This window comes from Peromyscus eremicus, chromosome 19, assembly GCF_949786415.1.
Source record: "Peromyscus eremicus chromosome 19, PerEre_H2_v1, whole genome shotgun sequence".
In the NCBI taxonomy this organism is placed as follows: Eukaryota; Metazoa; Chordata; class Mammalia; order Rodentia; family Cricetidae; genus Peromyscus; species Peromyscus eremicus.
In genome coordinates, this window is record NC_081435.1 from 71528730 (window position 1) to 71545199 (window position 16470).

General features: G+C 47.6%; 1 protein-coding gene across 1 annotated transcript in view; it reads right to left on the reverse strand.

Annotated features, from left to right (window-relative positions):
• Window positions 1-13623: 13623 nt before the first annotated feature.
• Znf407 (zinc finger protein 407) overlaps window positions 13624-16470 on the reverse strand; it is a 260585-nt gene continuing 257738 nt past the window's right edge. Inside the window, exon 6 of the mRNA XM_059246404.1 lies at window positions 13624-16005. Coding sequence (XP_059102387.1) covers window positions 14663-16005 — 1343 coding nt within the window. The 3' untranslated portion in view covers window positions 13624-14662. The remainder of the gene's footprint in view (window positions 16006-16470) is intronic.

Consider the following 16470-nt stretch of genomic DNA (forward strand, 5'->3'; position numbering starts at 1 on the left):
CATATGCCTGGGCTTGGGGCTCAGGCTTCTTGATGAGCTCCCCTCCGTTTTTTTATTTTTTATTTTGGAATGGGGGGCACACATTTCTGAAAAGGAGTTGGAGAACTTAGAACAGACTGGGCTCTGAAATGAGGACAGACGTGATGTTTAGGTTTTTATTTGAGACTCCAGGGTGAGATTAAAAGTTTTTTTTTTAAATCTTAATATAAAAAGTTGCAAATTAAAAAAAAAATCATCACACCGAAATGAATCCGACCCAAAGACTATAGGGCCAGCTTTTGTTGGAGTTTTCACAGAGGAAAGCACCGTCCCCTTCCCACCACGTCAGGCTGCGAGCACACGCCTCATCTTCTAAAACAGTGGATCCAGGGGTCCTTTTTACTCAATTCTCCCAGGAGCCATTGCGAGGAGCTATATCCGTGAAAATGGACTGGGGCGGGCGAGGCGGGAGACGACGGGCGACTGAGGGCACCACAGAGAGAAGAAATCCAGCGATTAGAAAATAAAGTAATTTAAGCTGAATTACACTCAAAATGACCTTTGCAGTAGGTAATAGGCAATCTGAGGCAGGAAGAAGGAGCTGGAATTCAGCAGAATGAAGTCCGCCTTGTGGCTTGAAAAATGGGGAATCCGAGCGGGAAGAAGGAGCACGCGCGGGATGTCAAATGAAGGCTGACGGGAGAAGTCATTTATGGAAGGTTAGAGTCATTAGCAACGGCAAAATGATTATGGGAAAGTTCTCAAAATTAAAGATACTTTTTTATCCGAGAAGAAAGAGACTTTGCAGAACCTGCCAATAAAAATGACGCCGTCGTCATTGTGAATAAACGCAAAGGCGACATTGTGAACCGGGCGGCAGAACAGTCTGCAGGCCTCACATCCTTCCAGCCACTGTTCTGGAGGGTTCTTTCCTCCTCCCCCTCCTCCTCCTCCTCCTCCTCCTCCTCCTCCTCCTCCTCCTCCTCCTCCTCCTCACTTCATTTTAAAACAACAGCTGCGACTTTATTCTCCCGGATTTTCCTTTCTGGTCACATCTCCCTTCATTAGAATTTGATTTCCTAACTGAGGTCATGAGTAATTTTCTAGAGAATATATTTTTTTTGGTTAATTTAGGAAAAACAAGGCTAAGAAAACATAACTTTGGCTATAGGACACAAATGTGTGAACTCACACACACACACACACACACACACACACACACACACACACACGTATGTCCATACATGTCCATTTGCTACACAAGAGAATGCAGGCAAGTTTGTTCAGTGGGACTCAGTGTGAACGAACTCATCTATTTTGTGCTAAACTGTGTTATATTACCACGCTTCTGAGGTGACCTGGTAAGTCTCCCCTCCTCCTGTTTCCCTAGAGTTCTAATGAATAAAAGCTAGACTGAAGTTTTGAGAGCTGAATTTTCTACACTCTTCCAGATGGACATGGTGCCACTTGACCATCCAGGAGGATTTTCTTATCCTTCAGGGTTTGGCTAGGTTCTTTGGAGGGAGGCTGGTGTGGATGCTATTCATTCACTTAGCTTGGAGTGGTCTGGAAAGTCAGGAGCCTGCTCTCCAGCTGTTTCCTGTTGGTGGTAGAAGCACGCAGAGCCAAGCACTCAGAAGCTACTTCCTCCAGAGGAGCTGAGAGGAGTTGGGAGAGAAGAAAGCCTATGATCAAAATATATCGTAGGAAATTTAAAAAGCCAGTAAAAATGAGCACTGACATTTCAAAAAGTTACTTCCTACCAGTGGCAAAGGAAAGGGGTATTTTATGTTGATGTCTATAAAAGGCCTCTGAAGGAGTGAGACTTGGAAAGAATTGGCTCTTCTAGAAACTTCTAGAACACAAATACACAGCTTGAGCAACCTGGACGTAGAAGAGCTCAGTGAGCTTCATGTGTTTGAGCACGTGACAGCACAACTGGATCCATAGTTGTGGAGAGGATAATGGCTAACATTATACACAGATCCTTTACCGTTCCCTCCAAAAGATGCACAACTACATCCATGGTGTAGGAGAGGATAACAGCTAACATTATACTCAGATCCTTTACCGTTCCCACTAAAAGATGAGGTCAAATTCCCTGCCCCTTGACTGAACTTTTCAAAGCATTTCTAGTAAATAGAACAAGGCAGAAGTAAGGTATGGGATGCTGGAGGCTAGCTCCTAAAGGACACTGAAACTCTAGCTTCTCAGACCCCTTCCTCTGGGAAAAATGCCCCATGTTATGAGGTCACCGAGCAGCCGAGACAGGCCCCTCAGTGAGTCTGTGCATGTTCTCATCTTGGGAGTGGGTCCCCCTGCCCTGTCAGGTCTTCAGATGACAGTAGCCTCTGCTGACTCCTTGACCTTGAGCTGGGACCCTATGATGTAAGTTAATTAAAATTCTAAATACACAGCATTTACTGTTATTTATACCATCATATCTTAGGAATTTATGGCTCTGTCACAGGTAAGTAGTCCAACTAGGATGCAAAATGATCTGATCAGTTTTTTCTAAAAGACCATTCTGGATTGTAGGAAAGTCATCATATAAACAAAGACACCATTGCCTGGTTCAGGCAAGAGATATTTGTGAGTGGTCTGAGTGTTAGTCATGGAAGTGCTGGGAACGGGAGTGTGGTGGGACTTGAGGCATGGTTACAAAGGGAAAGGAAAAGCAGTTTGGGGTACCTTGTCTGCAGAAACTAAGAGAGAATGGTGTCATCAACTGAGATAGGGAAACTCCTGGAGGAAGAAGCACCTGTGGGTCAAGGGTTCTGTTTCAACATTCTCATGATGATGATAATGATGATGAGGACATTGATAGGACTAATGATATTGGTGATGATGGTAGGCATAATGATGGTGATGGTGGTCGTGATCATGGTAATGATGAAAATGGTGGAGGTGATGGCCATCGTGATGATGGTGGTGGTAAAGCTGATAATAAAAATGGTGGAGGTGATGGCCATCGTGATGATGGTGGTGGTAAAGCTGATAATAAAAATGGTGGAGGTGATGGCCATTGTGATTGCGGCAATGTCTCAATAAAGGTAATGATGGTGACATTGGGATTGTGATAGTAGAGATAATGATAGTGATGATGGCGATGATAAAGGTTTTGATGATGGTTATGATGATAAAGTGGTGCCTGTGATGGTCATCTCTATGGTGACGGTGGGAATGATAGTGAGGATGGTTGAAGGGATAAGGATGGTGATAACTTACATTCTTTGAACACTTATTCTTTCTGGGCATTCTTATAACTGCTTTCCTATATTAACTCTTATAACATTATGAGGGCGAATGCATTAAAGAAATGTTAAGGGACACATTCAGTAAATAAAGAGCTGTCGATGCTTATGAGGGATTTCCAATGCAAAGATTATACAAACAAACAAAATCTCCCTTGCAGAACCATGACATCTGTTAAGCTGCAAATTTCTGTGCTCATGAGCTTACCCCCTACCCCCACACCCAACCTGCAGCAGGATCCAGGAATCTGCATTTTAACAAACATCTCTAGAACGTCTGAGACCAATGGTTTAAGGCACTGATTTCCAAGTGCAGGCTGGTTCATGTGTGGGTTGAGCTAGCTGAAGGGTTACGATGAAAAGTAGTAGAATATGAACTAGGAGCGTATCCGAACAGTAAGGATAAACTCTGCTCTGTGAGCCTTCCTTCCCACCGTGTCTAAAGTGTGTGGGTCAAAGGGAGGTCAGTCAGTTTCAGAGTCACCAGCCTAGGGTACAACTTTGACAAGGAGGCACAGTTTGTACACTGGATTGGCCACCAGAGGTACTCTGGACAGTCAGTTCCCCTTGCTTGGTCAGGTCAATAAAATCAAAGGGGTTTGTGTAGGGGGAGGTGTATTCCTATCTACCACAGAGTTTTCAGTCTCGAGATGGGCCTGGGTCACCTCTTAGAGTAGCTGTGTTTCCAAGGTGCTTCCTTCACCTCCTGGTTGGAGAAGGGCCCCAGGACCCATCTCTCTACCGATACTTCTTTATTCTGGCAATGGAGAGCCAGGGTGGAGACCAAGCAGGAAAGGGTAAGATCCAATCCATTCTGGGAAGGTGACCCTGGCAGTGAGAGGCCAGTCGAGAGGAGCAGAGTGAGAGGAGAGGCTGAGACCAAGGGCTGGTTCTGATGACTCAGGTCAGACATGGTGGCACTCCAGCCAGTCTCCTTTCCTCTGAACAGAAGCAATGGGTGGAGCCTCAGCAGGCAGGTGTGCAGGGGCACTCAAGGGCAAGGCCTGGTCCCACTTAGTGGCCACCATGACGTTGCCATCCTCTCCTAATTCTCTGCAGCATGGCGTCTGGGTTTTAGGGATGGAAATCTAGCAGGCTGGCTTTATAGGCTATCTGTTGTGTTATTGTGGGATGGAAATCAAGAGCTAATGCTTACAGTTGAAGTCTATACTTTGGGGAGTTGAAAAGGAAAGTTCTTTTCTTTCCAAGTCCAAAACCAATTGAGAAAAGAAATGTCAAGGATGTGTCGGTGTTAGCACTAATAAGCTTATTGAAGTGTCTGGCTTTGAACCCAGGGCTAGTGATGCTATCAACTTACCCCACGAGTGTCCCCTTTCCTCACATCAGCTCTGGGGGACACCCAGGGGCACGTTTGACTCAGCCAAGCAGACAGTTCCTTGGGATAGAACGGTCAAGAAAAGAAAGTAAACTGAGTTCACTTGGGCTCTGCCCCATCAACCCCGGCAGCTCTCTTTATAGATGAAGTTCAGTGTAGTTCGCCCTCGCGTTGGCTGTTAGCATGCTTCCCCCTTGGGATTAAGACCACATATCTAACTCTTCCCCTCTGACTGCTGCTGAGGAGGGCCGGGAGCAAGTTGCAGACCATCAGATCCCTTGGTGGTGTCACATATGCCGTAGGGGAAGCAGATGGACTTCAAGACCGAGTCCTGACATTAGCAAGCTGGCCAGGAGCTACTGTAGAGAAGTCTGAGATGACTCACCTGAAGTTAACTCGTCATTGCCACTGGTGTTCTTTGGGTGGAAAGATGCATGATTGCCCAAACTAAGACAATGACATCAAAGGCATCAGCATTCAGGAAACCCGGTAAAGCTGAACACCTGTTACGCAGAAGTCCCCTTCTGCTCTGGGAGTGCAGCGACTGCCCTCCTGCGATGGGGAGCCTCTCCACTCGTGCAGTTTTGTGCTCCTGGAAATCACCCCTCCCTTGGTTGCACTGGAGACAAACAGGCTTTCATTTTTCTCTTTCTAAACCTTCAGTGTGAGTCATGCTAATAGACTCAAGATGGTAGAGTATATCAGCAAATCCATCTGAGATGCAGAGTTGGAAACATCTGAGTGTTCCTGACTACTTATATCTCATGAAAGTTATTTGGTATGTAATAGTATGAAATTTTGCCTCTTGCTCAGATAACTAAACATGGCCAAGGTAATTATTACATAGCTAATTGGTAGGAATTACCATCAGTTCATTTGAAGTTACAGACTCAATTACTTTCCAATAGCAAAATTGTGTGTGTGTGTGTGTGTGTGTGTGTGTGTGTGTGTGTGTGCGCGCGCGCGCACGTGCATGTGTGAATGCATGTACACATTTTCAGCAAGGCTATCAGAAACTAGTGAAATGACATGCTTTTATTCCATGGACTGTGGACTGAAATATCTCTTTGTTTGGACATCTTGCACTGTGGCGAGTGATTTGGCAATTTCCTGATGCTATCAGGCTTTGAAGCAAAGGGGAAGAGGAGCATGGCTTAGAGCCAGCCCGTCAGCCAAGCATGGCGAGGCAATGGGCATCAATCCAGTTCAAGAGGAAAGAGTCACTTGTTTTTTACAACAGAGGACTATTTACTTCCTACTACATTAGTACATTTACGTTTTTCTAATGTTCAGAAATCCAGCCCTATTCAAACATCAGGTGAGGCGGGCCTTAGTGGAGAGGGGCCGCAGCCAGTTCTCCCTTACTGTCCCCTTCTCCAGGGAGCTCTCTGCTCTGCTTTGCCTTCACCCATCCCCAAGCAGCCTTCCAACACATTGTTGCTACTTCCTGTCTCCCCTTATGGCTAGTGTGGGTAGGGAATGACCAGACAGTGAGATTTTTTTTTTTTCCATCTAGATAGGAAATGGGAATGGCAATTTGCTGACACTAAAGTTGATATGTCTATCTCAGACACTGTCGGTTCACTTCCCAAGATGCAGGAGTCTGTATATCATTCATGGATAAACCATGTATTATATTGTACTAACAGTTGATACTTTGTATGCATGTTTAGTTTCTTCCAACATTAATAACTGTCTCACTGTTCTTATCCCAGATTAGACTGTTCCTTCCCTACTCATGTGTTCTATACTATCCAGACCTTCATAACCTATTTTCTATACATGTCAATATTATATCATTTCTTTTCTTGAAAATTATGCATATGGGTGGTTTGCCTACACATATGTCTGTCTACCAAGTGCATACCTGGTCGCCACAGAGGCCAAGTGAGAGTGTCACATCCTCTGTACTGGAATTACAGATGGTTGTGAACAGCCATGTGGGTGTTGGTAATTGAACCCAGGTCCACTGGAAAGAAGCCAGTGCTGTTAGCTGCTGAGCCCTGTCTTCAGCCTGACATTTCTTTCATTACAGCCCCCCTTTATGTGATCTGATAACCACACCCTGTGCATTTCCTTTAGTTACCTTCTGTCTCTCTTTTGTTTCTGAATCCTGGAACTAATCAAGCTTCTTCCAGAATACAGTTTGCAGTATCCTCATGAAAAAGGAACAAGAGAGGAGAATCTTCAGAAAGGTTACATAGCTGAAAGTCTTTATTCCATGACTGCACTAGACTGGTAGTTTAGCAGGATATAGCATTCACTGTGGCAACAAAAGGGGACACGCACACACACGCACACGCATATGCACACGTACACGCACCAGAACAGTTGCCTTGGCCTTAGCTTACCTTGAGTTACCCACATCATTTACCCAGACACATCACTTCGAAGGAGCCTCTGGACCTTGACAGTCCAGAGTACTCTGTAGTGCTGCACAGCTCGTCTATGTAGCCTGAAAACAAGTCATACTCTTGGAATGATGTCCAAGTGCAGTCCCACCTCCCTGGGCATACAGTTCCCATAATACAATGGTAGTACAGTTTCAAGCAGAGGGAGCTGCAGAGGATAGACAGCTCCATAGAAAACTGTTTCAAAGCCAGTAAGAAGAGGGATCTTAGCTGAGGTCATTGTGAAGAGCAGACAGCTGCCTCACACGAGACTGCTGGGGCCTGAGGACCTTGGCCTCCACCTTCATCTACACAGTCAAGAGAGTCAGAACCCAGAGTGTCCAGCCTTCAGGCAGCCTGTAGTGCCCTAGCCCACTTCTGAAGCCCCCAAAGGAGAGCCCAGAAATGTGAAATCAAAGAGCACTGAGATAGAACCCAGAAAGCAAAGTAAAATAATGAAGAGGCTCTGGGATTCAGAGGAAGGAAGCCAGAGCCCAGAGGCAGCAACAGTGCTACGTGTCCTAGGTCTGGCCATCTCCGTGCAGCCGAGCCTCCCTCCTAGTCTGGTGCCATATCATGCAGCCTGGGCTTGACAGCCCCTCACTGGCCATGGGAAGACATGTGTCACCACTGATAGGGCCTGCAGTGATAGTCTGGGTGGCTCATGGGACCCAGGTCATTGTCAGACTGACCTGACATAGTTAGCAACCTTGCTGGGCCCTTGCAGCTCTGAGCAGGCCATTGCCAGCTTTACTCAGCGAAGCCATGCAAGATCCTCTGATTTTAATTCCAACTTCCTTGGGGACACTTTGCCGCTGGAGCCATGTACAGACTGCACTATGTTTCTGGTAATCCTTTGAACATTTCATGAATAGCTGTCTAGTCTCAGGGTACACTGACAGAGTATTTATCTATTTCTAAACTCCATTCTCAAAAGACTGACTGAATGCTGCTGGGACACAGTATGGCCTCATGGGATCTCACTCATGGGTTCATCTGACATGATCTTAGTTCTAATCTTAGTTCTATCAGCTCCAAGGTCCAGACTGAGTTTTGGTCCTCAACTCAGGATCACACCAGCACAACTGCCATCTATGCCATCTAGGTCTGCAGAAGTCTTCTGGAATAGTTCCAGACCAATGCCCAGCAAGTGTATCTCCTTCAAAATGCTAACAGCTGCGTGAGTCACCAGGCAGGTTAAGTCTTCCAGACCTGGAGATATACAGTGCTTTCTTTCCAAACTCAAGCTGCCATTCAGCACTGTCCTTCTGGGGCCACTTGAGTCCCTTGTAATTACAAGCCTCTCATCTTGCCCCACTTCGTGTGTGGTACCGTAGGGCCATCAGCTCCACGGTCTTCCTGTTTGCTCTTAAGAAGGGACTGGAGGCTCTGCTCAGGGTGCAGCCTCCCTGACTTCTGGGAGAGGGTGACAGTTTGTGGCAGATTTACTTTGGAGTATGCTCCGCTGTTCTTCCTCTTAAGAATTGTTTCTAAGAGGGATGGGTCCAGACACTACACACGGGTCCCGTTTTCAGGTATACTGGGATGTTGGAGGATGTTTCAGAGTTGACAGGGTACTCCTCCCTCCCCTTGGAGCTCTTCCCTAGTCCCGTTTTCTCTCGGGTCAGTACTGAGATGCTGTGTGCTGAAGGCAAGGCTTGCGGTCCAGGGCCACCTGGCAAGCCCTTGTTTGCTTGCCTTGGCTCCCAACTTCTTGCCAAGTGTCAAAGATCTTCCTCCAGAAAAGAAAATGTCACAATCATTCCAGATGACCTCAAACACCGTTTCTTTTCATAACATGTCAAGAATGAATAGTGAGTGGAGTCAATAGCTTTGGCCCAACACCTTAGGGTAGAAAAAAATCAGTACATAGCAAATAAAATTTTTAACAAGAACAGCCTGGTGCCATGGGGAGAAACTTTGATGCTTTCTTTATGATTATGAGTGAAGGTTGTACCTATAAAAGCCAGAAGAGTCACCTCACTACGTGTAACAAGCCTGTGACCCTGATGTGACCTTTGTCATGAGGGTTAGTCTCAGGGCTCTTCATCAAGAACCGTTCTGGAATATGATGAGAATGTGATCTAACTGGTTTGACCAAGAGACTGTAGGTTCAGGATGCACTTCACTTCCTTCCTTCTGAAGAGCCGTGTTCACACATTTGAGAATGCAGGGACAGAGAGGAAGGTGACTAACAAAACCAGAATGGAGGGCAACTGGGGAATTCACGTCCTGACTTCTTTATTCCCTCTAGATGGTCCTTTGAGGATATCCAGTGTGCACTCTGGTGGGGCACTAAGGGTCACACAAGCGCCCAAGTGCAGAGGCTCTGACTTAGTGGTCATCCTCAGCAACAGTTTGGGAAGAGCACCTTGGGCTCTGTGAAGTACAGGGTGGGAGGGGACATAGACCAGTAGGACCTTGCATTTGAGATAGGAGCATCCTGCAGGAGCAACCCCAGCGAGGGTACTTCTTGGTAACCATGCTGTTGTGTGGATAGATCCCATGCCCTGGCCATTTTCATGGCTGAGAAACTGTAGCCTGCCCAAGAGTGTGAATCCTCCACTGTCACCAAAAGATACTCAGCTCCTAGCTGTGGGTTCGGAAAACTGTGTGTTCCAATGGGTCTCATGTTGCAACTGACATCAAAACATTTTCCATCTTCAGAAGCCACACGGAACAAGCCAGGAGCTGCATCTCCCCGGCCCCCGACTGTGGCCAGTTGCTGTGGACACTGCTGAGGCTGTGGAGAACAAGGTAACCAGGCACCAAGATGTCCTCACTGCTCACAGCAGCATGCATGGCTGGACACTAGCTAGACATGGGTCACCCAGAGAATCGAACAGGTCTTCACTAACCTGGAATCAGTTTGGAAATGAAAAGTAAATACTTTCCTTTGTGTTTGTTTTAATTCTCCCCCTTAACAGGTTATTTGAAGAGCAATGTGAGATGCAGAAAACGACTGAGAATATGCTTCTGACCCTCGAGGGCTTGGATGTTCGTGTTTATTCTGGTGGCAGATTGTCTTTTGATGATGGTGAAAACCATGTTGAAGTTAGGTCATTTAAAGAGTTTTTTGAAAGGTATTGCAAATGCAGACTATGAAGGAAAGAATGGTTCTTTGCTGGAGATATGGAGGATTGATTTATTCAACTCTGGGAATGGGTTTTTGGACCACATTCTAGTGCTTCAGACTCTGGCTCTCCATAGCCAGTTCTGGGCAAGTTTCTCAGCTTGCAGAGCTTGGTCCCAAATGCAGGAAAAGCAACCAGAAACCAGGCCTGGGCAACAGCTTGGCTCTGGAAAGAAGCAGGTCATTGCCCCAAGCTTCCTTCTCAAGTAGGAGATCTCTAGGACCTCCTTCTTCATTGATTTTACAAACCAAGGATCCAAGAGAAACAGGAGTTTCCTAGCCTGTCCCTGAAGATTACAATGGTCCCTGTGTTTTCTAGTTGGTAAACAATAGGCTCTGGTCTTGATCCCTGAATTCCACACACCAAACTTTCGCCAACTACCCTCTCCTAGGGAAGCCCAGAAGCCAAGCTTGGTAACAAAGGTAGAGCTTATTATACACTTATTTCTTTAATTCCTACTTAAAAGACATTACGACCAAACCTGCTTCTTCCTGTTGGGTTGGAAGTGGCCTTCCTGAACAGAGGTAGGGTAGGACAGAGTTGAAGGTCAATACCCCATGTATTCCTGGAGCTGCCCTTTGGTCTCCTGGAGTTTCCACAGCCACTAGGTGCTTGGCCTCCCCATCAGAGGTATGGCCAATAAAGAGGGCAGTGTGGCCTTGGCCTGAGCCCCAGCACAGACACCAGCGCTCCCCAGTAGATTGACAGGCCTTCCCCGGCAGCTCCTCTGCCCTGTCTTTATCTCCAGTTATAAAAGCACTGCCAGGTTTTCTCATCAGCCACAGCCATGACTCCAAATGGCTTTTCAGTGTCAGGCCCATCAGGAAATTAACTCATCAAGCAGTGACAGCTGCTAATTTTTCCCCTTCCATGTCAGATGGATCGCCTGCTGAAGCTAATCATGAATCACCCATCCCTGATTAGAAGGTGCTTCCGAAACATATAACTGCCACCCCAGCTAACTTTTTCTCCATGTAAAATGATATCACCCTAGAGGAGTAGAAAACGAATTGTATTCTCCAATGTGATGGAACAGGAGGAGGCTGCTCAAGTTGGCTTGAAACTCCTTACATTAAGGGCTGATGGCCAGTGAGTGAAGTGACAGGCACTGTTCTCTGGTGCTAACTGAATGGCCTTTGCTCAACCTAGGACCCACTCCAGGTTAAGATTTTAAGATGGCTCCTCAATCCTCTGCTTAGGCCTTCTTCCTTTCTTCTTCCCTCCCCTCCTTCCTTCTTCCCCTCCAGGAAACAAGTGGGACAGAGCTGGGAGACAGAGCAGCTTTGTGTGGCTGGGATTCTCATAGATGGGTACTGGTGGGAAGTGGGGTCAGGCTCCTCACAGAGGAGTGCTGGGCGGGGCTACTGGGCCTGGAGTCTTGGCTGTGTTCTAGGTGGAGAACGCTAACATGGACTAAGGCCTCACCCTCCATCTTCTAGGACTTTGACAGTTTCTTTGATGAGGAAACTTTTGTCTGATGCATCTATGATCATTTGAGGGCTTCCTTTTAAAAATACCCCTTAAGCAAGAAAGCTGCTAATTGGCCAGGATCCCACTAACGGCATCTGCTAAGCTGGGGAGGCCAGGATCCCCACTAATAGTATCTAGTGGACCTGGATATCCAATAGGGTCTTCATCCTCCACCCATCTCATGCCCCAAGTGGCAATGCTGTTTGGTCAGCTTAGCCCAAGTCCCCCGATGTCAGACTTCCTTTTAGAAATTTTCCATCCTCATGCCCACCCCAGCTCTCACTAAGCTTCAGAACTGAGCTCAGTTCGATCTTGAGATCCCTTTTCTCTTACTGGAAGTGTCTTGGATAATCTGTGACTGCTATCTGGTGCTGGCTTTTCATACACTTTCAGCTGGTAAGTGACAGGGATTCCCACAGCTATTGGACCCAGTCTTAGTACACGTACTTGTCCTTCTTAGGAAACCAATACGTGAAAGCCTCATTCTCTGCATCAGACTGTCTGATTTCCTTTCTTGCAAGGATGTTTAGCAGTGACCACTCATCTCCCCGGGAAGGATGAGGCCTCTCACAAAGATGGCCATGTGAGTCGAGTGGCAGCATCACACTAAATGACCTTGTGTGACAGGAAGTCCCACGTCCAGAAATGGCTGTCTTACTTTGTGATCCTCCACTCCACCACACTAACAACTTTCGGCATGGAAGTTGAAGTCTAAACCGTATCTATATGCTGACTTAGGCTCGGTCTTCCTTGTGTGCAGATATCCTTGAGGCTGGATCATTCAATCGGCTGTAGCTCAATATAAACACGGTCTTCTGGGGTTACAATCTCTACATAAAAATGTCATTGGTTGGGCTTTTTACTTCCTTAAAACTGTCACATTTTTCTCGGAAAAACCTTAAGGAAAGCTGTGAGCTCGCTGCGTTGTCTTTATAGACAATCCATGCTACAATGAATGTCCTTTGCTCGCACACCCTGCCATGCCTCATTATTCTGAGGCACACATTTGTGTATGTGCTTCTTAAACTTCCTTACATTCCAATAGTTGTGTAATGAGAGAGAAAAGAGAGGTACCATTAACCTAGCTCTATAGGTAATTACAGGATACAATAGCTTGGAGAAGCCTTGGCAATCTTTCTGAGTCTAAGAACACCCTCTGTACATTTTTTTTTTATGCAAAGACCTGCTCTTTTCATCGCGCACACAACGTGATTGCTGGTTTGACACTGCAGGCTACACTGGTTTTATGAAGGATTAAATGCCACCTGAGACATATTTATCCTAAATAAATCACACACGGTAAACTACAGCATGTCAGTGTCAACGCCCTGGACTGCAGCGGAAAGGTTAGCCATACAGGGCTCTGCAGAGGCAAGAATTAGCATTGAGCCTCAGGACCGCAGGGCCGCGCCAACCGGAGAGGTGATCAAGAAGAAATATCTGCACTGAAAAACACCCCACCCCCCTTTTTTAACATGTATGAGGAGCCTGGAGAGGGCCATCACTTTGTAAAGGTCACCTCTATCCTGATAACAAACGGGAGTTGATCCTGTCACTGTTTGGCAAAGACATTGTTTAAGAGGAGTTGAGTAGCCCTGCCATTTTTAGGAAGCAGGAGTAGTCACACTTAGCTAATTATAAGTCAGTGCCAAAGCTCAAGTTTTACCTTTTATTATTTTGCTTGGAGGGTGGCTGGGTGTAGGGAGTTGGCCCTGGAATGGACCCAACTCAAGGCAAAGAAACCAGGAGGCCAGAGGCCAGGCCCTGTGGTGCTCTCTCTTGTGGCCTTAGGAAGGGACTGAAATGGCTCTTGTACTGACAGAGAGACTGTCTTCCTGTCCCTAACCAGGATAGACTGTGCCTGGGCTACTTGTCATTTATGTGATGGCACTGGGCTGCAGGAGCTGTCGGCTATACATGAAGTGGTGGAAACAGAGGGAGGAACCTCCTGGGCAGCAGGCTGGCCAGCATGGCCACTGTAGGCACAGCCTTGGCTGGCTGACCACTCAGAGTACGTCATCACCCTTAGTTTAATGCTATAATTTTATTTCAAAGAAAACAACAAAAACAATTTTGCCTCTGAGGAAAGGGGTTATTTTACAATTTTGAAGAAAAAAAAAAAAAAAAGCAATGGAATCACGAAAACTGAGCAGAACCTAAGGCTGCAGCCGGCACTTGCAGTGACCCCACCATGGAGGAGGCAGTGCTGGGAGGCAGGCCAGGGGTGGGCTTCTACTGTACTGTTCAACGTCAGCCTTCCCACTCCCAGACAGTCACAGATAAATCCTGGAGAAAAGATACCCATACAAACAGATATCTGTTATAAAAAGCAATGAGTGATATTTTCCACAGTAGACATTTCATGTACAGACGTTATGGTACGAAATGAACTCAGGATGAGAATCAATTGTCTTAACCAAGGTGGATTTTAACTCAGTAAAAATTTCAAGACTTTTCTCAAACCACAGATGAAAGATTTCTCTTGTGCAGAATGGCCATGGTAAAGGAAACACCTAAAATATTTTCAGAAGGGAAATTTATACATAAAATGAACTAACAGGCTTCCTTTGGTCTGGGAACACCATTCTCTCAAGCTTAATAATAGTAAAAAACAAGGTGTTCATTGCTTCAAGACGTAGTCTTTGTAGCTCCGATTTTGAATCAACTATGGGAGGAGATGAGCTGCATGAGCAGCAGCCCCTGCAGATGGTCTGAGGCTAGAAACGTTTCCTAGTTCCCATCAGGGACACCATCTTTTTTCTTTTGATGACTAAACAGGGAACTTATATGGGAGAAAAACCAGGGAAAACTGCTTCTCACCACAGTGGTGTTTCAGGGGCAAGGCAGAGGGCCCAGTGACCAGCTCTATAGCACAGGGTTCATCCTGCCCACCCACTCTTCTTAGGCTGCTGGGCAACCTAAGTGTAGGCGTGGCTCTGTGCTCTCCTCTGGTGCCTTTTCAGTGGCCAATGTTACCCCTGCTTGAAGGGCCTGTTCAGCACACCTCTGAAGCAAGCGTGACCAGCAAAGCTCAGCAGCCTCTGGACTGGCCCGAGTAGATCTTTGCACACTGCACTGTGCCCAGCATGGAGGCCTGCCTCATGCGTCTCGGAGCTCACTGTTTTCCCTTTGGCTCTGGATCACTGTGGCTGCTGGGGAGCCGTCCTGGGTATAGATGACCATACTGGTCAACTGTTCAGTGCTGCTTGTGCCCACAGCCTCAGCACTGCCGAGTACAGCCCCAGCCTGCAGGATCTCTGGAGAGCTGGCTGTCTCTATCACAGTGTGGGAGTAAACACCCGTGTCCTCCTGTACACCCGGAGGCAACTCTGTAACAATGTAGTGGGTGGCACCCTCAGGGAAGTTGCTGCTGGATTCACGGACCATGGCTTGGACCAGCTCTTCTGTGACAATGATCTGTGAGATCTCCCCTTCTGACTCTACCAGGTCCATGTGCTCAGCCGGTACCCGCAGGCCATGGGTCTCAGCTTCCTGCATGATGAACTGGGAGCCTTCTCCGGCTACCATGTGGACAGCACCCTCCTCATTCACAATGACCTGGGTGACGCCATCTTTCATCAGCTGACTGGCTGCAGCTGTGTCGCAGACAGCAAACTGGAGGACCCCCTGAACCATCTTCTTGAAGGCCACCTGGGCTCGTTCCTGAGACGTGATGACGGCTGAGGGCCGGACAACCTGTGTCAGCACTTCCGTGGCTGCTGGACTCTCCCGACCATCTTGGAACAACTGAGGCTCTGAGGCCTCTGTGTTGGGATGAGCATGGGCTGCTTCCTGGCTGGGCAGCTGGATCAGCACATCCTTGTGGCTGGGCCTGCCCTTTTCCTCATGCCCTGCCCTATTTTCCACCTCTCCCAACTCAGTGACAGCACAGAGTAGTGCATCTAAGGCTGAGGAGGTGTCAGACGGAGAAACTCCAGCCTCAGAGAGACTTAAGAGCTCCTGCTTGGTAACCTGCTGTAGCACAGCACCACCTGGACTAAGGGCCTCATCCACACTGTGACTTTCCACAGAGCCCCCCATGACAACCACCTGGGTGGCTCCATCCGCCAGCTGCTCCGGGAGGATGGGTCCAGGTACCACGCTGCCCACATCCGACCCACTCTGACTTGTGGTAATGACCTGCCCGTGTTCTGTAATGTGAACCACCCTGGCCACCTGGCCAGCCATTGCCAGGGTCTGCAGTGTGGCCGCAGCAGTCTCCTCCACAGAGGCATCCAGGGCAAACTCCCCATCATAGCCCTGGATGATGATGACCTGCTGGACCTGCTCAGGGGGTGAAGCCTGCCTCTTGCTGCTTCTCAGGGACTTCTCCCTGACAGGTGATTCCTCGGCCAGGGTGGCTGCAGTGAAGGGGCTGTCTGTCTCCACAAAGGTGGCTCCTTGTCCTTTCAGGCGGCACTCATAGGACTTGGACACAATGCCTGTGGGAGACAGGGACCAGTTAGTGTGGAAAGAGGATTTCAGGATTCAAAGTCAGACAGCTCATCTGCAGCAGCTGCTCTGCAGCCTCAGCAAAGTGTGTGTGGCCCTCCCTGCAGAGCCCAAGGAGTCCCCACGAGAAGTACCAGGAGGCTGCTCATTCATGTGTATACCCAACAGGGGTGTTATGAGATACACTCCTTTCCATACTCATGTGACATCTGTCCAAAGCTGATTCTTCACTGTAGTGTTGGTGTGTAGGGGTCCTGGGGCGGAATGCAGACAGCTCCTTCAGTGTGATGGTCAATACTCTCAACCTGACAGCACCTCGGATTACTTGAACCTCTAGACATGCCTCTGAGGGATTATCTGGATGAGGCGAGCCTCTGGGCATGTCTGTGATGGGTTACTAAATGAGGTGGAAGACCCACCTTAGCTGTAGGAGGTACTAGCCATGAGCTGGAGGC